The sequence below is a fragment of the Gigantopelta aegis genome, chromosome 3, assembly GCF_016097555.1.
Source record: "Gigantopelta aegis isolate Gae_Host chromosome 3, Gae_host_genome, whole genome shotgun sequence".
NCBI classification, from domain to species: domain Eukaryota; kingdom Metazoa; phylum Mollusca; class Gastropoda; order Neomphalida; family Peltospiridae; genus Gigantopelta; species Gigantopelta aegis.
In genome coordinates, this window is record NC_054701.1 from 26,524,375 (window position 1) to 26,550,334 (window position 25,960).

At 38.1% G+C, this 25,960-nt stretch overlaps 1 protein-coding gene across 4 annotated transcripts; it reads right to left on the reverse strand.

The window, feature by feature from the left end:
* Positions 1-2,349: 2,349 nt before the first annotated feature.
* On the reverse strand, positions 2,350-24,795 carry LOC121367778. Of its 4 annotated transcripts, none has more exons than XM_041492144.1 (9): positions 24,439-24,795; positions 18,041-18,140; positions 16,457-16,553; positions 14,688-14,761; positions 13,756-13,816; positions 12,198-13,142; positions 9,962-10,182; positions 8,630-8,679; positions 2,350-3,272 (listed from the first exon to the last, which is right to left on the reverse strand). In XM_041492144.1, exons 4-9 carry the CDS (start codon positions 14,730-14,732, stop codon positions 3,179-3,181), a joined length of 1,416 nt encoding a protein of 471 aa, XP_041348078.1. In that variant the 5' UTR covers positions 14,733-14,761; positions 16,457-16,553; positions 18,041-18,140; positions 24,439-24,795; the 3' UTR covers positions 2,350-3,178. The 4 variants fall into 4 exon arrangements, 3 of the variants coding, with proteins under 3 accessions (XP_041348078.1, XP_041348079.1, XP_041348077.1); XM_041492145.1 differs by lacking the exon at positions 24,439-24,795 and adding an exon at positions 19,236-24,221; XM_041492143.1 differs by lacking the exons at positions 16,457-16,553; positions 18,041-18,140; positions 24,439-24,795 and adding an exon at positions 15,191-15,257.
* Between the last annotated feature and the right edge of the window lie 1,165 nt (positions 24,796-25,960).

A 25,960-nucleotide genomic window follows, 5' to 3' on the forward strand; every position in this document is an offset into this window, starting at 1 on the left:
TTAATTGCAAATACAATGAGATAATGTCCATTTTTGTTCAATTTATGGTACTTACATTTTGAAATGGGTATACATGTATATGTGTGTAATAATATTGTATTTAGAATATATTATGGATATGGGTAAAATAAATCAACATACATTTGGAAAGATTATTTATGACAAAACCAATAGTTGCTTAATTTTTTGTGGACAGTACAGGGAACATTTTATTCAGTAATGTATCACAATTTTTAAGTTTTAGAGATTGCTACACAATTTTAACAGTAATTGCCAATCAATTTTTAACGGACTAGAAATGTGGCTAATCAAAATTTTGAAAATAAAATGTTCCTTGGAGTCTCTTGGTAACATTAAAGGAACTAACCTTAGTTATTAGGAAATGTAACATACTTTTAACCGTTTTCCAACTTTTTCAGTTAAAATATATATCACATAATAATTAATTTCTTATCAGTCTGGCTAATTCAAATTCTCTAATCGTCCTGGGCCACATTTTATGAAGCAGTCTTAGCGCTAAGACCGGCCTCGGTGGCGTAGTGGTTAGGCCATCCGTCTACAGACCAGTAGGTACTGGGTTCGGATCCCAGTCGAGGCATGGGATTTTTAATCCAGATACAGACTCCAAACCCTGAGTGAGTTCTTTCTTAGCGCTAAGATCACCTTAAGGTTCTAATAGACCAAATCATTCCTCATATAAGCAGTTTATCAACACACCCAAGAAGTACAGCAATAAAAAGTGTGGCACCTCACATCTAATCTACCTGCAAAAAAATGGGGGGTCGGAGGGTTACATACCATTTAAGAGATTTAATGTTTTTAATAGCAACCGTCATTTTTGCTGAAAATTGCAGTTCCATTTTTAGGGGTATCCCACATTAGTTTCAATATCTGGTGTATACTGCATAACAACGTTACTGTATAACAAATAAGTGTATTTATTTATTGTCTGTGGATAATAGTATTTGCACAAATAATCAATGTCACATATTACTACCAATCACACCCACATCTGCTTTTACTCTGTAAATATTTGATGGTGCACCTCAAACTTTGACCCGGAACTCTCTTCTCTGGTACTATGCAACCTTAAATACATAGCTACCTAATGTACTTAAGATGATCTGAGAACAGTGATCTTAACACTAAGATTGCTGGTAAAACAGTGTCCTGGTGTTTGTAGTAGCACAAATTAAATTTTATGTTAAATAGCAAACTTTTGTACTTCAAGAACTATGTTCTGTGACTTTAAAACATGGAAAATGAAAAACAAATTGCATACAATTTGGCTGAAATGAAGTTTATTGAATAAGTTAGAAAATTTCATTAAAATATATGTTTAATAAATTCATTAACTACTGGTACATTATACAATAACGTAAATCTTGAAGCATCATATTACTGTTTGCATGTTCATGTAAATAAAATACAACACAAATTATCCCAATACAGAAATCAAAACGAAATCTGCCTTAAACTGAATAATGAAGGAAATAACTTAATAATAATGTAGCACTATTACATAATTAAAGTTTGTTTTGTTAATGACACCACTAAAGCACATTTGATTTACTCATCATCAGCTATTGGATGTCAAACATTTGATAATTCTAAGCCTTATTACATAGAGAATTCTAAACAAGTGCCACGAGAGACCATTTATATCACAATGAAGGCATTTTTAATGATACATCATGATACGATCGATAACACAAAAGCTGCAATATCGGCAGTCTTTTAGGGGAACACATACAGTATGTTGCAATGTCAAATCAGCTGATCAGAGGTCATGACCTCTCAAAAGGCTTAACTCACATTGGGGTTTATATCCCATGTGTAATTCATCCACTGTAGTGTAATAAATATACAATTAGTTTATTTCCTCAAGATAAACAGATACATTACATGTATGTCCAGCAAAATTAACTATTCTATTCCATAAAAGTATGAATGTGTATGTGCGCACTCAAATTCATTACAAGGACATACCCTAGTTTTTAAACACTAAGGCATATTTTTTACTATTGGAGCTGTTTTTGGTAACTGAAATCATACTTTACTTATATTTTATTATTTAGATTATCCATTTCAGCATATTCGAAGTGTTTTTAATATCACAAAATACATTTCTCATATTTTTAAAAATACATGTGTGTCTGAGAAGTAACCGTTATGGAGTAAAATTTTAGTCTATTTTTAGAGGGTATTTCACCGTTTCAAAGTCAAACACTCAGGTTTTACTCAATTGTAACTTTATCCAAATATGTTGCAGGTTTGTAGATTAACTGAACTTGGTGTTAGTTTTCAAGGGATGAAACTAGGGCGTGTCCCTTTAATAAATTCGTTTAGTGTTTTTCTGTTGTACACAATAATCTTCTATCTTTGTTTGATCACTACAATGAGTGTGATTTTTACATTATGATAATCTTGTTACACTGAAACCTTTTTAATAAAATCATTTAAAAATAAAATTAATTTGTTGGGCGTTTTTGTCGTACAATATTACCCGTATATATTGCTAGTGTATAATATATATTCTATATATTACAGTGATTCCATCTAAATTTAGTGTAGCCATGGTATGAACAACTGAAATTAGACTGATGTAATTCACCAGAGTATATAAAGCCTAAATCACCCGACAGCAAATGATTTACTGTTGCAATACTACTGTCATTATATCTTTATACAATAGTTTATCATTAGCTTCGAACAGTATTCTGAAAAGAAATTACATCACATTATTGCTAAAAGTTAACAAGTCATTTTTGACAACACAGCACATGTCAAATGTCTAATGGAAGAACAATTTAACACACTTAAGCCTTATTATTGAGCGGTATAGCACGAAACACAACTATTGTTATACCCTATTGGGAGTGATGGTTTGAAAGAAAAAAACAAATTGGTCCACTTCAAAGTAGAATATTTTGGAAGAGCACTTTAAAAAAAAAAGATCCCTTCTCACCCCAACATCATGCACTGCATATTGGTGAAAATATTGAGTCTATCTACTTCTTAATGTTATAAACTCAGTACTCGTATTTACAGTGCTAAGAAAGCCATAAAAAAATCATGATAAGAGGCACGTATGTATCACTGAAAGATCATAATATAATAACTGAATCGGAGAACATAAGCATTTCAATGAAAAAATTCTGATCTAATGTAATGGGGTCTATTTTCTTCTTTTTCTCTTGGGAGTAGCATTTTCTGTAGCATGTTCGTGAATTCTTTTATTGCATCTAGCACTGCGTCTTAAAGAAGATGTCCTGAAACACAAAGTGATGAAATATTTTGAAATTATTAAAATGTTTTATCTGATGGAAGAAACAGAACCGTAGGAAAAACCCAAGTAGAAAACATATTTATCCTGATCTGGCAGCAAATCGCCACTACTTTCATTATCATATAGAGATGAAAGTGGGTTACAAAAAATACAGAAATTTTAAAACTGGTGGCCAGACACTGAGATTGGCCCAAGGGACATGGCTGCCAAAATTTTCTCAAATAGTACCCCCATTCAGAACGTATGCAAAATAGGATCAGCTAAAACCATATACTGTAAATCAGGGTTTCTGCCAGAGGGAAAACGGGTATGGTACCATACCCAAATGTTTTTGCCAGATTTTAGTTGTTTAAGTTAACTTTTTGACAAAATTAATTACTCATATCATTACTGTAAGATTTTCTTAAAGGAAATATGTCACGTGACCTATATTTGGCACCAACCATGTACAATTAATTATAAATTGAATCACCTAAAAAAAATAAAAAATAATAAAATTAATTACTTAAAATATCTCCGTAAAAAACCCTGAGATATGAACTCTTAGCGGAAATTGCCGATCTTTAATGAGCAGGGCAATCACTAGGTCCGTGACGTACGTCAGAGACGCGTTGCTTGATCTGAAGCCTTACACTTAAAAGCATTAGTCCGTACCATTCATAAAGAATCTAAGACTTGCACAGAGTGTTCATTCGCAAAAGTTTTGCCGTATCAATTTGAGCTGTTAGTAAATGAAGAAAGACACACATTTACTTACAACAGTGATACTTAAGAAAAAACGGATAGCGAGTCGGAGGGTGGAGAAACCGATGGTGCCAGACCAGACCGGTCGACCACTTTACAGCCCGGAGCCCGAAAGTAACCCGGAGACAAAACCAAAACCTGGATGCTAATGCCGAGATGTATACTGTTCATATTTAGCATAAAGATACACCTCGGTATGATGTATTTAAATATGTAAAAAATATAAATGTAGGACAAACATTTTTTTTTTTTTTTTTGAAAATATCGCATTTTTCATGTTCGGGCTGTACATAATGAAATCTGTATGCACAGTGTAAACAAACGCTCTAATTTACGACAAGACGCTTCACTTTCATTAACCTGACTTGTAAAACAACATAAATGACTTGAGAGTATAATCAACTTTTAAACTAAATATATTTCAATTTGCATCAATAGAACGAAATGGGGTTATAGTATTTTTCTCTCATAAAAAAAAAGTAGCATATTATTAGGCCTATTGGTAGGGTGCGTTAGAGTAAAAACGACCACTCACGATACCCAAGTGATAATTTTCTTTTCTTTGGTACTACGTAATTGGTCAGTTTTGTAATTTTAGATGGGGAAAGTACTTAATCAAGGGTTTTACAGCATTATTTACAGTAATGAAGCAGGGCGGCTGATGATGTCCATTAACATTGTACTATAGTTGCGACAGGTTACACCACAATACCCTGTGATCTTAAAAAAACTGGCACGTATTTTGTACGTATGTCTAGACCGTGGTAATCACTTACCTGGTCGATACCCTGCAATATACACCTGCCAATCAGGAATCACATGTGCAGGCCACGGAAAGAAAGGACCAATTAACTAAAACAACACTCTGATTCTCAAGTCAGCCCGTGGATGAAACATAACAATTATTTCGACATCGACAGTAGTGGTTTATTTTGTATTGAACTTCGTGATACTTTGGGGCTTCGGGCGATGAGGAACGTTTTTGTGACGTATTCCGCCCGAAGATTAAAAACATTATTTAAAATTATTATTGTTTTCTACACGTTTTTTTTAAAACATATTTAAATACATCGTACTGAGATATATCCTCATGCCAAATCCCATGTTTGCATATGCCATATTTAATTACTTATTGACGTTTTCTTCTTCGGACGGTGAATACAGATTTTGTTATGTAGGCCTACAGCCCTAACATGAATTTGGGGGTTTTTCCAAAAAAATAAAACAAATAAAAATTGCTACATTTTTGTTTTAACATATACTCTTCAAAAGAAGAAACGCAAAACCACATTGTCGTAACATTTGGAGAATTGATTTAATTATTGAATGGTGAGTCCGATAATTACCAAATGTTGCAGGATTGTTCACAATTCACTCTAGTCCATTGTGAGTAAGTGATAGGACACACCACCAAGGTCAAGGTCATCTGGAGTCAATACCGGGTGTGGCCTCCGCGTGTGTTGACAACTGCCTGGCACCGCCTGCCCATTGAAGCAACCAGAGTACGGATGACGTCCCGGGGGATGGTGGCCCACTCGGCCTGCAAGGCTGCTGCCAGCTCGGGCAGGGTCTGGGGCTGTGGTTATCGCTGTCGGAGGCGTCGGTCCAACTCGTCCCATAGATGCTCAATTGGGTTCAAATCCGGTGATATCGATGGCCAAGGAAGGACATTAATGTTGTTGTTCTGTAGGAAAGCCGTTGTGAGACGTGCTGTGTGAGGCCTGGCGTTGTCATGTTGGAACACTGCGTTGGCGTTGGCCATAACTGGAACGATGTGTGGCCGGAGGATCTGGTCAATGTAGCCCTGTGCATTCAGGTTGCCCTGCACGTGGACCAGGTCAGTTCTGCCAGTGTGTGAGATGGCTGCCCACACCATGACACTACCCCCGCCGAATCTGTCCACTTCCTGCACGCAGTTTGCCGCATAACGTTCACCACGACGCCTATACACGCGACATCTTCCATCATGACGTCGGAGCAGAAATCGGGACTCGTCACTGAACCACACCCGTCTCCATTGCAGTTGAGGCCATTGTCGATGAATCTGGCACCACTGCAGTCGGAGTCGACGGTGTTGTGGTGTTAAGATGACACCTCGAACTGGACGTCTGGCACGAATTCCTACCTCACGTAGGCGGTTCCGTACGGTCTGGTCGGATATCCTGCGCAAACCTGGTATTGCTGCGGCTGTGGAGGTGGCAGTAGTCAATCGTTCCCGAAGGTGGCGTACCCGGATGTTGCGGTCCTGCCCGGGGGTAGTGACCCGTGGTCGACCGGATCTAGGGAGGTCACGTGTTGATCCATGTTGCTGGTAACGGTCCCACAGTCTGGAGATGGTGCTTGGGGACACATGGAATGCCCTGGCAACGGCCGTTCTGGATTCGCCTGCGTCTAGTCGGCCGATGGCATTGTTTCTCTGCGGTTCACTGAGACGTGGCATGTCCTGATTGTCAACTGTCGGCCAGATACAGAGGCCAGGCAAGCGAACACCCTGCACTTTTATACTGTCAGTGTTCATGTTGCACGTGCAGACAACGCACGTGCAGTGGTGACATGGTTTGCACGTGGCTGCGTTTTTGCGAATATTCACATTTTGGAACTTTATTGTACAGTAGCTGCGTTTTATCGAATGTAACCATGGGAATGTGTTTGGGACATGCAATGACCTTATATTCACAAAGCATGAACCGGTAGGAAACATAAAATCGGAGTTATAACCCATTTGTACCCTTTTGCGTTTCTTTTTTTGAAGAGTATATATAAATACATCATGCTGAGGTGTATCTTTGTGCCAAATATGTACAATGTACACCTCGGCATTCGCAACCGAGTAATGTTTTTGTCTCCGGGTAACGTTCGGGCTCCAGGCTGTAAATAGGCTGACACCAAAGTACTATGCGGTGTTGGTGTCCAATCTTTTCTTTTGCGATAAAATACACGCGTCATTCTTCGGATACAATCCTTTGGAAAACCATAAAAAGAAAATCCCGATCGTTTAAACTGTTTATTTTTACACCCACCCAAAGGCCGCGCAGTACGGCACTGTTGGACTGAAAAGATCGTAAGCCCCTTACTCCATATATAAATAGTTAACAACAATGGAAGAGTACAGTGGCTCTGACGTCACTTCCCTTTTTTCCCGAACGCTCACGAATAAATATGCATAAATCGTACTTTGATACTGATTATCGTAATTTCTTCATTTTAAGTTAACTACACGTATTTTATTGTTATAAAGTTATTTGTATATTATTTTTATATCATTTTGCTTTTAAAATGAGCTATAATATGGTCTCGTGTCATGTTTCCTTTAACCCTAACCCTAAATAATTTAACTCATTTTCTTTCTGGGGGAGACCACCATACCCCGAGTTGACTGTAGTTGCATTCAATTCCATAGTGCCGTACCCAAATATTTCTTTCTGGCAGAAACACTGGAAATATTAGCAAGCATAAATTTTAACGAGGCTACACAGGATGATATTTCATAATGCTAAACTTATATAGATGTTCTGAAAATACTGTTCTGAAACACCTTTGTGCAACTGTTTTGTCAGTGATTAACTGAACACACAACATACAACATTTGTTATATGTTAATGATTAAACCAAAACGAATAGCCAACATTCATGCAGTTTGTTTTACTAATGTAAGTTGTCTGTAAGCTACATAACGTCAAAATACATCAAAGCTTATTTTAGCTCATCTTGTCATTTAAGTTTAAGTTTTTTGTTTAGTGTCTTATATAATGACCTTGCTAAAGTTTTGTTGCTAATATTTCACTTATTTGTATTTAACTAAATGTTAAGATCGCTATTATTTTATCATTTACACTAGTAAATTTTGGACGAAAGTTGGTTTTGTTTACCGATACCACTAGAGCACAATGATTTGTTAATCATTGGCTATTGGATGTGAAACATATGGTAATTTTGATATATAGTCTTAGAAAGGAAACCTGCTACAGTTATCCATTAGTAGCAAGGGATCTTTTAGATATATGCACTATCACACAGACATGATAACACATGCCACTGCCTTTGATACACCAGTCGTGATGCACTGGCTGGAACGAAATTTTGGACGAAGAAAATGGGAACTTTTGGACAAACAGTGGAAAACCCGGAAATACAAATGATTAAAATTTCAGAATTTCGAACAAATTGGAAAATCTTCATTCTTGTATGTGAATAGCTATAAATATTCATTAATTAGAACCAATTATTTACATGAGCAATCAAATATTTTAGGTATTATATTCAAACTAGTTATTTATTATAGACATTGACATGAACATAATATGAACTACTGTATATTGCCGTGTATTAGCCAACTTTTCAAGCCTCTAAATACCATCACGAGAAGAGGGGTTGGCCAATACAAAGTCAACAAAAAATGTCTAAGAAAATACAACAAAATATTGGCGTTAACAGAATTAAGACATGTTTAGTTATTTGACAAACAAGGTGCATTTACTTGTGTAGTGACTTGTGGAGTGGCTTTTAAAAAAATATTTTAATTTTTATTATTATGTATTAAAAACAAATTCTAATTTGATTAAAAGAAAAAGCAAACACTAAAATGAAATAAATCACCTGCTTTCAGCCTTTTGTCGACGGGTGGATATACCTAAATCACTGGTTACCTGGAACATCAGAAAATAAAAAAACATTTATACTGGTAATAAATTAATGAAATCTATAGATTCAAGTTGGTTAAAACAAATTGTTAGTAGTCAGATTAATTTTGTTTAAATATTTTAAGAAAATAAGATAAAACGGTAGCACTTTAATTTAAATAGTATATTTGCTACACATCTTTGATTGCAATGTAAACATTTGTAAGATATTAGGTATGTAAAAAAAAAATGTGGCAAATGAATTTAGAATGGATTTCCAACTTTGTTCAACTTTCCCACTTGATATAAGATGAACTAAATGAAATATAATACTTTATAAATTCAGCAGTGTTAACACAAGATGAATTAAACAAAATATTATACTTACTTAACAGTGTTCACAACAATTGTTATCCCCAGAAATATAAGTTATGTCAGGCCCATCCATGTTAAGTGAAAATTCAGAAACTCTCTTTTTGGATATTTTACGAAATTCCAGGTTATCCTAGAATACATGTGTGTGTGTGTTTGTGTGGTGGGGGGAATTTAGCTCAGTTGGTAGAACACTTGTCTGAGCTTATTGGATCATAGGATCAAACTTCCTGGATGATCCCATTGGGCTTTTTTATATCCATGTCAGTCCCCACAATTGGTATATCAAAGGCCATGGTATGTGCTGGCCTGTGTGTGGGTAAGTGCATATAGAAGATCACGTTCTGCTAATGGACAAATGTAGCGGGTTTCCTCTAAAGACTATATATCAGAACTAACTTTCAAAAAACTCTTATGTCAGCTCTTATAAACATTGTGTGTCATCGTGTAACAAAGAAAAGGAAAATTTCCAGGTCTTACTAATATTTTGTTTGATAAATGCTTTATTTCACTCATAATAATCATGAAAAAGGCAATTTTGTTCAGACAGTATAAAGTTAAAGTTTGTTTTGTGTAACAATGCCACTAGAGCACATTGATTTATTAATCATCTGCTATTGGATGTTAAACATGTGGTATTGGATGTTAAACATGTGGTATTGGATGTTAAACATGTGGTATTTCTGAAAGTCTTAGAGAGGAAACCCTCTATATTTTTCTATTACCGGTACTAATTTAATAGCATGGTTTATTTTATATGCACCATCCCACAGACAGGATAGCACATACCACAGCCTCTGATATACCAGTCGTGGTGCACTGGCTGGAATGAAAAATAACCCAATGACAGCGATTGATCTCAGACAGTAAACCCAACAGGCCAGCACTTTACCACTGGGCTATGCCCAACCCCTTCAGCCAGTATAAAGACATTTACCTGTATTTCTTCATTCACGCAGTCTAGTATGTCCGAGTCTGAACTACATATACTCATAGCATCATTCTGCTTTTGACCATTTCTAACCATCAATCCATCTGGTTCCAGATCTGATTGGCTGAGAGGGTCATGTGATTTGAATTTGGAAGTCTGGGATAATGCTGGCCATAGATCTTTGCAGACAGATGAACTGTCCAAGATTGATTCAGAACCAAACATATCTGAAACAGATGAGACAAAATGAAATGAAAGGAGTATATATTATTACGCTATTATTAACAATAAATTACCTTAAAGTCAGCATTTGACAAATGTTTGAGAAAGTCACTAGCCCTCACAGAAGCTTTGGCTAGTGCCCAATGTATTATAGTAATACAGTTGGTAATTTTCACTAGCCCAGACAAAAAAAAGTCACTAGATGGGATTGAGGGCTAGTGGATTTGTGGAACCCTGTTAGTTTTATACAATTACTGGAAATAACTCACTCACTCAAATATTTGTAAACTAAAGTCGATGTTATATCATCAGCAAATATGAACTAGATGATCAGATGATGATCAGTCACAATATAGTGAGATTAACTCTAAACTGCTACAGCACCTACAGACATGGATCCTCGGGTGATGCTAAGAGTGCACTTCCACTAGAAGTCAGAATTTTAGATCTCACTAATATGGGCACAGAAGTCTTTTTAGTGTAATAATGTTATTAACAGCTGCTAGAGTTGCGAATATTCAGAAATGCATTTTAAATTATAATGTATTTAAAGCTTTAACATTTCAGTGGTTTTGAGATGAAGTGTTTTGAGGTTAGCATGTTTGTATTTTATTGGGGCATGACTAGTTTGGGCACATTTATTGCCTTGACTTTCAGGGTTCCAGCTGCCGTTCGCCATTGTCGCCAATTGGCGAATTATCACAAGTTTGGCTATAATCTGGTCAATCAGGCGATACAAAATGGCAATTTATTTTTTCAACCAATGTTTCCCGAAATTCAGATTATCTTATTATCTTGTCGCCGCCATTCCAAAGAAAATATACGCGCAAAACCCTTGCCCTTAATAAAATAAAATGTGGATGCAGTGAATTTTTAACCAATCAAATCGTTAACGATTCCTCACGAACAAAATCTACATACAGGGCTCTGTTCGATTGAGTACTTCATTCTTATGAATATATTTATTTCAGTTTGCGTAAGCTCGGTATAACCTATTAAAACACCAGATATGCGGGTCCACAATTTTTTATTTAAGTTTCAGACCGAATTATATTCTTATGTTTTATCTACCAAGATAATTTGCATTTTGTATCATTGTTTAGGTTTAATTTTAAAACATTGTTCTAGTAAATCAAACACTCGTTCAAATGCGATCTTTAATCACAGTTATCACGTGGTGACGCTAAGCGTTGCGGGACCACCAGTGATTACAACACAATGCTGTGACCAACAAAGTACAAACGGGATCGCGATTTGAAATCTCAAGTACAAATAACAGATATGCTTCTACCCGTTTGGGAAGTCCACATGACTGATGTTCCATCACAGGTAATATAGCTTTCTGACACAAATAAAATTTAAACATATACACTTTACCTCGGGTTGTTTTTATTTCATAATTATAGTTTGTTAACAATCTGAATGGGCCATTTAAAAAGCAGTTCAAGGAAACCTGAAAAGAATCACAAATGTATTGCTCACTAGGACAAATACACCACATGAATTTGAGAATAAATTACACAAATATAAATATTAAAATTTTCAATCTGCTCTTTTGGCTATAAAATTTATATCGTGGCTATAAAAGAAAACATTTGGCTACAACTATTAATGAAAATTTTCCAGCTGGAACCCTGACTTTGGTGCAATTTACAGCATGAAATTCTATTTTTACCAAAAATTAAATTTCTGTAACGACTCCACTAGAGCACATCGATTAATTAATCATCAGCAAACATTTAGTAATTGTGAGTCTTCATAGAACACCCACTACATTTTTTTTATTAGCAGCAAATGATCTTTTATATGTACTTTCCAACAGGCAGTACAGCACATACTATAGCCTTTGAATATACCAGTCAGGGGGCACTCATTGGAATGGGGGGGGGGGGGGGGAATCAGAGAATGGGTCCCATCGGAGATTTCTTGGAAAGACTGTCATGTATTTGAATCCATATTATTGTACTTTGGAATACTAATGGCGACCTTTCAAAGATTTTAAAATTAGTATACTTTTTACCTATTGACTCTGCAATAGCATCCATGAAACTAATTTCATTGGATTCTTCAGGATCACTGTCTTCAACATAGGTCTGTCGTGGACTACCAAGGTGTGCTACAGTTGGTGTAATGATGTTACAAGCAATGCCAGCCGTATTGGGAGAAAATAGCTGTTTCCTGGGTGACGACCGAATGGGAGACTCAGAAGATGGAACAGCAGACATAGCTAACAGATTGACAGAATTTGTTATTTTATTGTTTAACTGCTTGTTCATCATGTAGTTCCTTGGAGATCCTCCATTTAGAATTAGGCCAGACTCTTTGGTTGGGGACATTTTTTTATTTAGCCGTTCCTTTCCTGAAGAACTTGATTTCTTGTCTGGGAAATCATCAGTTAAACAAATAGTAGCTGTATTGTCTTTTGTAATGGCATCTTCTGGAGGCTTCTTTGATGCTGTCACTTTCAAAGATGACTGATTTATTTTAGAGGAAGATTGAACATTTGTTGAAGAATGTAAACTATTCTCTGTATCAATCATCGTTTTACCTTTATCATGTCCAATGATTAAGTTTGAACATTGTTGTTTTCTTGGAGATGTACTTTTATGCAGTTCTTTTTCAGATGATGGATTTCGTCTTACATTTTCTAGACTTTTACTTGCAGATTTGATGGAACTATGGCCTGTCAAGTCGGTCATGTCTTTGCTGTTATCTTCAACACATGATACTTCACTGGTCACTGGTGACTTTTCATCGAGTGAACCTGTAAGACCTGTCGACTCAACATTACAGCTGCTTATTGGACACGGATCTTCAGAAAAGGAAGATTTTACAGCATCTGCATCATTCAAGTCAACATCACCATCAGTTTTATTTCTGGAACCGGTTCTTGAACGTTTTGTCTCAGCCAATCGTTTTTTCACATCTGCCATCAGTATACTGTATTGACTGTTGTGCTTCTTTGCTGTACCAAAAAACAACAAGAGGTTTAAAACTAATTTGTAACTGACATAGCAGATAAGACACAAACAAGAATTAACAATTTAATAATTGGAACACTCATTAATATATAAGGCAATACTGTTTCTCTTGCATGAATGAACAGATGTTGTCCTTAGATTTGCATAAGACAATCAATTTACGAATGAATGAACGAGTGTATAACGACACCCCAGTATAATCAATTTATGAATGCAAGACAAACAGTATTGCTGCGTAGTGTGATGAATATTTCAATTTTACCTATCATCATTCTGATTTCATAGAAGATTGTCAAGCGATATTGAAATGCACAAGTTTGCCAAGCTTCACCATAGATATAAATTTCAAAAATGTTAATAGTTAGAATATTAAAGAAACAAAAAACCCTGACAAAGCATGCATTGGTTACATGGCAAATATGTGGCCATGTTTAGCTCATCACCCTAGGTGCATTTAGTACGACCGCATTTTCTAGCTTTTTGCAAAATCTAGATAATTCTGTCTATTGCATAACAATAAACATTACAAAAGGAAATTTATGATAATTAATATTATATTACCTATTAACAATATAATTCAAAGCAGTTTAACATTACCATACTGGTTCTGGGCTTTTCTAATTTCTTCAGGCTTGTAACCTTTCTTAACAGCAACACTCTATAAAATGAGAAGAATATATATTTAAATACATTTTTATAATTTTAGATAGAGATGATAGTAAGTGAACTGCTGTTTAAAATTTGTCAAAGCACCTGAAATGCAGTGTCCAATTTTAGAACATTTCAAATCCATAATCACTTAGTAGTGGTACTTATGGTCTGTTTTGTTTTTATTACTTACTCTCAAATTATTTTCTGGCTAGAGCAACATAATAACAAAAATAAATGAAAAAAATAAGTGAAAATACAGCTTTAATTCTAAAGTTTGTTTTGTTTAACGACACCACTAAAGCACATTGATTTATTAATCATCGGCTATTGGATGTCAAACATTTGGTAATTTTGACATAGTCTTAGAGAGAAAACCCACTACATTTTTTCCATTAAATAGCAAGGGATCTTTTATATGCACCATCCCACAGACAGGGTAGTACATACCACAGCCTTTGATATACCAATCGTGGTGCACTGGCTGGAACGAGAAATAGCCCAATCAATCCCAAACCGACTGTGCATTAAGTGAGCGCTTTACCACTGGGCCACATCTCGACCCCTGTAATTCTATGTTATAACATTTACTTTCCTACTTTTATCAAGGTTTTCCAATTATAATTTTGCTTCAACTGAGCTGATTTCAGTTTTACACAATAATGTACCTTTTAAATGGAACCATGATATTAATAGAATCTATCACCTTTGTGAAGTATAGATAAGGCAATTATGACCTCACGCGAATGTAGAAATCATCTAGTCCTCGGGTCAGACAGATTTTTCTAACACTGTGCAAAAGCTGAATAACCCTGTCCAGTGAGCAAGAAAATGGTATATCAAGCATCCCAAGACATAATACTGTGGAAACAGAAACTCACTGAATCTTTGGATCTTTTAGTCATCTTATTTTTCATATTTTCCATTTTCTCAAACTCTTGTATCAAGACAGATACTGAAAACAAAACAAGGTCACCCTATCAAAATCTTATAATCTTCCCCAACAATCAGAGAAAACATTTTAAATGTAATACAAAACAATTTAGTTAAATATTTCAACCCATTATTTAATCAGTTGGTGTTAGGAATCAAAATATGTTACGAGACATGGTCTAGATTTGAAGAAAGCCTGATTATACAAGATTGCGGAATATTTAATACATATCTGAGGTTTAGACCCATGATGTAGTTTCTAGTTTTATAACCTTAAAGAACACAGAACTGAAATACTATGCGGCATAAAAAAATTAAGACATATTTAATACAAAGAGCCAATTATTTTTGCCACCCATAATTTTCTTTTAACATCAGGCAAGTCTTTTTAATAAAAATTTATTTATGTTTAAGTGTCTATTGGTCTATCAGTCTATCACATAAAACTTACATGATTTGGGATTAAGAGAGTCACCATCAGCATTGTAGAACATGAGAAATTCACGATGACGTTTTATTAGAATGTGAAATATATTAATACATATAAATGTTAAAACCTAACGATCAGTGGGATTTGCAGACTGAAAGAAAAGGAAAGGTTATTTATATGCATCACTGTATTCCTTGATCAGAAGCTATTAGGTGTCAAATATTTAATATTTGTAACACAAAAGAGAAAAACGTTCGAACCACATGGGTTACTTTTTGCTTTTAGCAGCAAAAGGTCTTCTTATATCACTTTCCAGGGACAATAAAATTCACACCATAACCAACAGGAAATGTCACTCAAAATGCACAATATGCTCTTGAATAACTAGTTTCACAAGCAGAATTTGGTTTCCTATCTTATTTTAAAAGGACTATCTTGAGTTTGCAGCCATTTGAAGACTAAAATTACATATCAAATATATTGTTTGGAATATCAGTGTCTGTATATCAAATGTGTTTGCAGTCATGTGCTAATGTTTATAGCAGTAACTATTCATTTCCCTCATATATATTTTTTCATAAGTAATTATTGGCAGGTAAAATCTTGTTTGAGTTACTACAAATATTAGGACATGAACAGACATCTTGTTTATATGGACATTGATATTTTCAACAACAAAATATCTTTAATATGTAATTTTAGTTGTAAATATATGTTACAATGGCAACAAACCCGGGACATTCCCTTTGACAGTGAGTGATAATATAAATCATGCTTTTATCTACATTTGTTCATATTTAGTACCGACAAGGTGATTGGTTTGTAAGCTTGTAAGTTTGTAAATAGTAGTGTAAATTAAACCAATGCAGAATATTTATCACTGAGAAAATATGAAAAATATTTTCCCGATTATGAGTAACTGCGAGTAATACTACTACTTACAACATTTTGCTCTCAAAGTTAATAAAGATTATTTCAAAACAGCTAATTTTCAAGTACATTGAAACCCCTCTAAACCGGACACCCTCTTGACCATGTAAAATGTCCTTTTTTAAGAGGTATCTGGTTTATTGAAGTTAAGTTCTTTACTGATTTTTTAAAAAGGACTGTGAAAAATGTCCGGTTTCGAGGGAATTCTGGTTTACAGAGGGTCCTGTTTTGAGAGGTTTCACTGTATACACTTTATAAACCAATCCTTTTTCTTTCTCAATTAATCAGGTATATATATTAAAACTGTACAAGTTTTGTAATAAAGCTTGAAGTTTTTGACATGATGTAAAACCGTACCTGTCGGTCTCCTTGTACAGAAAGACCAAGCTCTTTCAATTTCTTCTTAAGCTCTTTATCCGACATAAGATTGTAAACAACCTTGGTTAAAGGTTTCCTGAAATAAAACAAAACATGATGACATTTGTCACAAGATAAAGAAAGTTATGCATTACAAATTAAATGAACAAACTGTTTTGTGTAACCTAATTAATAAACATTTTTATTTTTAAATATGGATTTAATTCTCTGGTAAAGGTCAGTTTAAAAGCAAGCAGAATCAATAAGCTGTATCAAAAGCATGTCATTATCCTCGAGTCATCCATAAGTATGTACGCACACATTTAAAAAAAAACCTCCTCTATGTATACCTAAATGATTGATAATTATACCCTCCCCCCAAATTAAGCAGTCCTTTACATCTAACGTATGCCTTTTTAGCATCCACCTAAAATATGATAACAGTGCACCTTCCGCTGGTTGTTTGATTACAAGCTAGTTTAACCCCAATCGACCCCAGTGTTTGATACAAGCTTGAGTTCATTTGCATTTGTTTACGCTTGTGCTGTTCAAAAGATATCTTTCACTATATATGCATCCTATACTCAACATGTTTCCTATAGAACACAAATCACTCACTTAAAGAGTTTATGAGGTGAGGGAATTACCACTCACCTGATATTTTCAAAAGTGAATGACTGACTAAGAGCTTGACATTATTATGTACTGTCAGCAATCTCTCCCCCTGTACTTTCTTCCTACGTAATGACCGAATTGGCGAATTTTATTTTAATTTGACGAAATAATTTCATGCAATTATTGCTGTTTTGTTAAGAAATAACTGGGTTTTTACAATTTTTAAAGTTTAATCAATAATTTGGCAAACTTTTCTGCTCACCCAGAGCGAGCCCTGCCTCAAAGTGTATGTACTTTATGGATGACCTCAATTTCAAATGCACACAAACAATTTAAAAGTTAACACAATGATAAAATTATTAACTATGAGCCATATGTTTTTAATTAATATTTCTGCATATTTTGTATTCCCACTAAAGAGTAAAGTGTTATTCCTAATTTTGCTTTCATGTAAACACTGTAAAGAGTTTTATAAAATTTCTATGCTAAACATTCTGAACTTTATTAAAAAAACATGTACGACATTCTTCTGTAACGTCATTCTTGATAATTTTTTGTATGTCATTACACAGTTGCAATTGGGGGAAAAACATATTCAATTAAGGTTCAAGCACGCTATCTGGGCTGTCTGTCCAGGACAGTTGGTTAGTCGTTAGATGTTAAGTGGTTAGTGAAAGAGAAGCAGGTGTAGTGGTCTTACACCTACCAATTAAGTCATTAAAACTTACTCTGTGTGGGAGCCGGTACCCAGCTGCGAACCCTATACCTACCAGCCTTATGTCCGATGGCTTAACCACGACCCCACAGAGGCATTCTTCTGTGAGGTTATTCTTGATAATTTTTTGTATGTCATTACACAGTTGCAGTTGGAAAACACCATATGAATTATGTCACTTTTCAAGGGAGTTAACTAAAGATTTTATGCAGACTTTTAAAACAAAATCTTGTCTTCATCTCTCTTTATAATACCGTTTAGTTACTTTCTGCTGGCACTCGTTTCGTAGACACCTGTCAAGGTGTAGATTGACATAGCACTCTTTGACTGGTACCCCACACACAGGACAAGCAACTACAACATATACACAACAAAACATTACAGTAAACAGTTCAAACAATAAGTCAAAAACATAAACCCGAAGAAAGAAAGGTATAAAAACTAAAAGAAAATTTCACATGTCAATCCTTCTTGTTTGACATGTGCAAATTCACAAAATTTCAGCTCAATATCTCGAGGCATTGCAAAAAAAAATAAAGTCTAGAAAACTCTATGTGAGACAGATGAACAGACTGATGGACGGACAGAAGGACAGATGTATTTGCACAATAAGACTATGATCCATTGGAGAAAACTTTATGTGTTTTCTCTTTTATAGAGATATTACCTGTCCTCAAAACAAGTGCATTCCCCCCCCCCCCCCCCCCCACACACACAAGTGGACTGGTCTGAGCATCCCAACAGATAATGGAATGGCCTAAATCTTCTACAGTATGCTCCCTTGTAGTTCCGGTCATGTGACGATAGCTTCCTTCTTTTTCACTGAGCGCATCACACGGATGCCAGGAAGCGGCATCACACGGATGCCGGGGAATAAACCCTTGAGGACAGGTAATATCTCTATAAAAGAGAAAACACTTAAAGTTTTCTCCATTTCTTTTCAATATTACCTGTCCTTAAAACAATTGCAGCATTCAACAGATGGTGGTGGATACCAAATCCGAAGATGCTCTTAAAAACTCCCAGAGACCGGAGGAAGACATATCAGTGGAAGAATTAGGCCAAAGGAAAGACCGCTCTTCCAAGGGATGCCCATCACAGCCTAGTGCAGGTTAAGTGAAAAAACTAACCAACCCAGGCGGCATCCATCACAACCGTTCTGACAGGGTGGGAAATCGTAGCCACCAGGGATGCAGGTATTAGGTAACCTCCCAACGTATTGGAGTGTTATGAAAACATAACAAGCAACAACATTGTATGGGTGCATCCGTCAGAACACCTAACTAAACAAGCCCCTGAGTGTTTTCTGTCCAGTACACCAAAAACATGTTAGTTCAGTGAGACAACAATTGGCCGAGAAAAGTACAAGGCAAATGTTATCCAGACAAAAAATTCTAGCACCAGTGCATGTGAAAAGTACAAAGAATAAAAAGTCTTAGCAATCCTCACCTGTGGATTCAGTAGACATCTCTGTGTGCAGTCTAGAATCCAACAGCAAACCTCAACAGCAATGAGGACGGCTAGTGTTCACCAGTGTCTGCGCAGCCACCACAGGACCCAGATGATGGAAGCCCTCGACATCCTCAGTGGAGACGTCCCTCAGATAATAATTCGCTAATATGGAGTCCGTCGCCCAGTAACAGCCAGTAATAATGTGCTGGATAGGAGTGTTGCAGTGCAAAGACATGGTGGCGGTCAGTGCACGCAGTTCATGTGGATTGGAGGCAGTGGAAGCAGGTAAACCTTCCTTCTGGTATGCAAACAGAATAGTCAATCTAATCCACGTAGCCACAGTGTTCTTAGTAATGTCTTTTAAATGAGACTGGTGACACGAAAGGAACCATCTCGACTGGTGTTGTCGAAACGAGCGAGTCCTTTCAATATAGTGGTACAAAGCACGAACCGGACACAAAGTCAAGTCTTCAGTATCGGCCGGACCCAGTATAAATGATAATGCATGAACCACATACGTTCATGGCTGTTGATCAGGTAACTGATTTTTAGCCACAAAGTTCATTAGAAGCCCCAAGGAAACCGAGTAACAATCACGATGAAATCTAACACGGTCGACATCCAAGGCATGAATTTCCGAGACTCGAGCAGCCGTTGCAAACCCCAACAGAAAAACTGTTTTCCGAGTTAAAAGTTCTAATGAGGACTCTTCAATCGGCTCATATGGTGCAACCACCAAGGACCTCAAAACCAGAGTCAGGTCCCACTTCGGAGGATGAAAGCGACGAACTAGATCCTCCAATTTAAAGCTCTTAACCATCTTATTAATTTCAGGGATGATGGAGAGCTTCGTTCCAGTAGCCGGATTACGAACAGTAGCAATGACCGAGACGTAACCCGCAATCGTCGAGCCTTTCAACTTCAGTGACGTCCGAAGGTACATCAGAAAGTCTGCCAAATGATGGACTGGAATTTTCTGAGGCTTAATGTGTTGTCGCAGACACCATCTATAAAAACACAGCCATCAGACATTATAGACCGCTGTAGTAGATGATCGATGAGCCTTCAAAATTGCTGCAGTAGACTATGAAGAAAACCCCTTCTTCTTCAGACCTCTGGCAATACGGTCCACGCGTGTAGCCGGAACAAGCGTGGATTTGGATGGTAGAGCCGAGATGTGGGGTGCCGCAGTAGATGGCCCACTCGGGCAGAGGCAACGGATGTGGATCAGCGAGACTGATTAGATCTGGAAACCACACCCTTGATGGCCACATGGGTGCGATCAGCAACAGGCAACATCGGTATTGTTGAAACCGCTGTAACACCCGAGGCAGCAGGATCGGCGGTGGAAAGGCGTATGCATCCATCTGATCCCAGCTGATGGTGAGAGCATCGAGATCGAACGCATCTGGATCTGGAACTGGCGATACATAAACCTGAAGCTGATGGTTGAACTTCGTGGCGAACAGATCGATGTTCGGAGACCAAAGACGCTCGCACACCCAACGAAAGGCGTCTGGATGTAGCATCCACTCGGTTGACTGCGGCGATGACGGACGAGATAGACTGTCGGCTAGGACATTGGACACCCCTGGAATATGTTTTGCTCGCAGCTGCAGAGGTACATCATCCACCAGATCGTACAGGTAATAAGGCATCTGGAGAAGACTGTCTGAGTGTGTGCCGCCCTGACAATTGATGTAAGCCGCCACCGTCACGCTGTCGGTTGCCACCATGAGAAACGCTCCAATCAACTGGTGACGCCAGTGAAGGATCGCAATGTAGACCGCCAACATCTCGAGAAGATTGATGTGTAGCACCGATTCTTCTGCAGACCACTGCCCCGACGACGTCTGGCCATTGAGGTGTGCTCCCCAACCCTCGAGTGACGCATCTGCAAACAGATGATGAGTCGCTTAAAACGGCCGCAAAGAGATGCCTTCTAAGACGTTCGATTGGCGTTGCCACCACTGAAGACTGGACCGCAGGTCAATCGGCAATGGAATCATCAAGGCTTGGTTGTGGTAAAGAATGTAAGGATACAGGAACATCTGGATCCGTCGTAGCTGTAGGCGTCGTCTGAGAGTCAAGTCTTGCGCCGACGTCAACAGCCCCAGCAGACTCTGCCATTCTTGAAACACCTTCCTGATGATGGACTGGATTTTCATCCAACGGTCGAGTGGAACTTGCACAAGACCGCGATCTGAGCGGAGACGTGCACCGATGAATTGCAGATCTTGTGTAGGCTGCAACTGGGATTTGTCGTGGTTGACAATCCACCCCAGAGACTGTAGGAACTGCAGGACAAACTGGACATGATGGATGAGCCGAGCTTGACTGGGATGTTTCAACAGGCAGTCGTCCAGGTAGGGGTAAAAGTAAATACCCTTGCTGTGAAGGACCCGCGATATTGGAGCAGTGATCCTTGTAAACAGCCATGGAGCAATTGATATCCCAAAGGGTAGCACCATCCATTCGTAATGGATTCCTTGCAGTATAAATCTCAGGTACCAATGACAGGTGGCATAGATTGGTACATGAAGATAAGCGTCCTTCAGGTCTAGCGAAGCGAGCCAATCTTCCAGATGAACCACAGCAACGACATCTCTGACCGTCAACATCTTGAACGATGGTGGAGACTGGAGATAATGTTTGTTGAAAAAAGCCATGTTGTGGATCATCCGTAAATCCGCCGAGTCTTTCTTGGGCACCAGAAGTATGTCGGAATAAAATCCTGGCGTGAGGTCTGACAGCGGAATGCTGCAAACAGCCCCCTTCTCTAAGAGCTTGTTGACGGAATTTTGTAGAACCCATACATGTGCGGCGGAGTGCAGACGCTCTCGGGGCGTACGTGTTAAGGGAGGGTCGACAGACAATATCCGTATCTCAGGACTGTGATGACGTACTGATCGTCGCACAAAGTCTCCCATGTTTTCCAAAACTGGCGTAGTCGGCCTCCGGCAATAGTCCTTTCGACCGGTGTAACAGACACCGGAAGCGTCAATTGAAATTCGTTGATCTGTGTCAAAGTGTGGGGCAGACGAAGGTCTTGGTAGCCGGAGCAATCCAAAATCTACTGGTTGGTGTCAACGCCGGAAAGGCTTCCCTCTGGCAGGAGGCCCTGACGATTTCTTGTCTGGTACCCGTCAGGAAGAGTTTCCCCGAAAGGAACCTCTCCAGCGCTTGAAGGCAGGTTGAGCCACAAAACTGTTTTTGCGCTTATTGGGACTCCAGCATAAAGCCTTCACAGTTGCCGAAGATTGTTGATCTTTCTCGTTGGCGGTGACGACATCAGATACCTTGCCCGCAAATAATTTAGAGGAAGACCATGGCTGCGCTAACAGTTCCTTCTTGCATTGGGAATCTAATGTTGATTTCTTCAAGAAGGCTTGCCGTCTATGGTGCGTAATCATCGTTGACATGAATGTGATGGACGACGTCAAGTATGACAACATCTGGGCTGACTGTTGGAACAAGGAGTAACACCTGGAGTCCTTCACTTGGGTAGCCATCGCCGCTAAAAAGACGTCTAAGTACGATAGAACGTACAAACAGCGCCGTTGAGCCGTATACATAGACATGGCTTGCTGATCTGTCAACTCTACAGAGGAAGATTTTCCTAAATGCTGGACATCATCATCAAGCACCGGAGCCGTATCCCGAAACGGCATGTTAAACACTGGATAAGCTCGAGTTGACCAGTGTGGAAAAGCCACGAAAGATGCTGTATCAAGAAAAGTCTTGTCCAAGACCGAGGCCACATCTGACACCAAGGTTCCCGCTGCCAAAGAACGAATGACGACATCCTCCGGAAGCACGTCTGTAGAAATCATCGGCACTGGTCCCTTCTTGGATGGAGCCAGTGGATGAGGCAGCGACGGAAGCAAGTCATATACAACTGCTAGGCAATCCCTCAAGGACAATTGATCAGTCGCCTCTGGGTAATCCGCCACCGATGGACCCGACCCTTCATCTGGAAAATCTCGGAGAACTCGAGAGCAGGCATGTCTGTCTGGTAGATCATGGGCCGTTGTAGTACCGGACTGTGGACGGTCCCTCGAGGATACTGAAGAGCCAGACCGTGGGCAGTCCCGCCTGGAAACCATAGAGACCGCATCAGCCGACAGCGGCCTCCTTGGATGAACCGATGGAGCCGCTGGAGTCCGTGGTGAATGACTTCTACTACGTCTGGCACGGTGACCCATGGACCCGTGCGCCCGCACCTTCAAGGATGGATCAGACCGGTGATCAGAAGATGATATCTGCTTTGACGACGAAGTACCCTTCTCGGCCTGTACACCGGATCCTGCAGGCACCCGTGATGAATGTTTGGCCGCCGCCGGAGACTTCCGTGGAGCCATAGATCCCGGTTTAGTACTTGGAACCGCTGTCACAGAAGAGGGAGGGTAACCCCTCCGCCTCAGGTTGTGGATCTGCTGACATCGCTGCCAAGGTCTCTTGTAACATTGCAGGCAACATCAACTTCAAAGCATCGGCCACTGAGTCGGCTATGGACGGCGCCGAAGACCCCGCCAGGGTTGACTCTGCCTTCTTGGCCCTAGTAGACAGCAAAGTCAAGTAATTCCCAAACTCCAAGTCGGACAATTTGGAACAAACATCGCATCTCGTCTCTGCCGAACAAGGCACACGGCATGAAGGACAAAACTCATGAGGACCATCACGCGATAGGAACTTCCGACAGCGAGAAAAAGAACGTTGTCGGCATGTACTAGCATCTGACATGATAGAATTTCTACAAAGAGAAATAATAATAAACCATTAGACATAACCGGTAACATGGCCGCCATCTTTGCAAATGGCGACCACGCAACGTTTACCGGTAACAACAATTTTGGAAGTAAAAACACACTTGAAAAAAGTGTTTACGCCAAAATAATACAACTAGAAACAATTACAACAAAGACAGAAACGAATCTGTCAATTATCAACAATAGTATCACATAAAAAAACCCAGAGCCAAAAGAAAACACACCCAACCAGTATAGCAAAGAGAAAAAGAAGGAAGCTATAGTCACATGACCGGAATTACAAGGGAGCATACTGTAGAAGATTTAGGCCATCCCATTATCTGTTGGGATGCTCGGACCAGTCCACTTGCGTGCGAGGGAAATGCATTTGTTTTGAGGACAGGTAATATTGAAAAGAAATGACTTTTTTTACTGTCAAAATATATCCATACCCTTATTAGATGAGCTACTAGGAGTTGAATCAGGTACACATATCGATGTATTTCTTTCCGCTGGTTTGGTTTCAACCGACATATTTTCTGGTTGACCACATCTCCCAATGTTTTTTTCATTAACTTCTGGTGTATCTGTGTCAGCTGCTTGCTTTGAGAGCTGAGCAGACTTAGATTTTAATTCCACCGTCAATGACTCTGTGCATGTAGGTAGTTTGCTATTATCAATACACATTTTCAACTCATCCTCTTGAACACTTAAATCGTCATCGTCATCATCACTTATTTCAATCTCAATCTCTGTGGGGAAAGTATTTTTGGATGATGCCTTTGAGTTTGAAGACTTATTTTCAAATTTCTAAAAAAAAATAAAAAAATTAAGAACATATCCTTTTATTAAAGCCACACACCCTAGTTCCATCCAGCGAAAATAAATTATAATTTGGTTAATCTACAAACCTGTAACACACTTAGATCACGTTTTTATCAAATGGAGTGAAAAAGCAGGTTTTATATCGATAAATACCATGGGAATCCCCATGTCCCAATTGCTTGAAATAACTTTGAAAGTTAGTATTCTGATGTCACCGGTAGATGTCGCTCGAAGCACAACAATGCCTACGTCACGACAAATTTCACAGACTTGGGGTGCGTTTCTTTCACCTCTCCTGGACATGTTCCAACTGTTCTGTCATGGTTGTATCCCCTCTCCAGATATCGTAAGACTTAGCAAAATTATTGGTTTTAAGGGTTTGTAACGTTTTGTATTGAGACACTTACTTGTCTGAACTTTATTGTTACTGAAAATGTTCACGAACTGTGAAGAAAAATCTCACAAATGAACAACAACAAATCGGATGTTGATTGCGCGAACCGTGCACGAGAAAACAAACCGAACCAAAATGATAACGGTCACGTGATATACCAATGTCTGTGACATTGAAATGAAAATATCCCCTCTAAAAATAGATTAGACCTTGTCTGCTCAACGTTTTTTTCTCAGACATGCGTGTGATTTATGAAATACGAAAAATGCATTTTGTGGTATTACAAAAAACAGGATTACCAAAAAAAACTTCAGGTGATTGGAAATGTATATTCTAAATAATAAACGGTAAGTAAAGTGCAATTTTATTTGTGAAAAAATGGGTTTAATAGCAAAAAACAACGCTGTAATGGTTAACAACTAGCCGTAACTAGGGTGTGTACCCTTTAAAAGCTTTGATTATTGGGAATTTTTTGCTTTGAACATTTTATATAAAGTTGTTTCAGCCAACAGGTCCATATATTTTCCTGGAGGTGGAAAAGAATCTAGACTTGGGTTATTGCTAAAACAATTTGTTTACTCTATTACCACCCAACATTTGATAATTATTTTTTGTAATAACAAAAGGGACAGAAATGACCGAGTGGTGATTTTTATAAAATACATAAAATAATGCAACCAATATTAGTTTTAAGATTTACCAACTACAGTTTATAAACACTAATACAATGTATACCAAAGTATTTTTAATCTGTC

Coding starts and splice junctions, on each gene's coding strand:
- LOC121367778 (XM_041492143.1), bottom strand. CDS start 15,233: ATGTTCTACAATGCTGATGGTGACTCTCTTAATCCCAAATCAT. Junction 8,680..9,961: donor GCGTGAATGAAGAAATACAG/GTAAATGTCTTT, acceptor CTGATGTTCCAG/GTAACCAGTGATTTAGGTAT. Junction 3,273..8,629: donor CGACAAAAGGCTGAAAGCAG/GTGATTTATTTC, acceptor TTTGTGTTTCAG/GACATCTTCTTTAAGACGCA.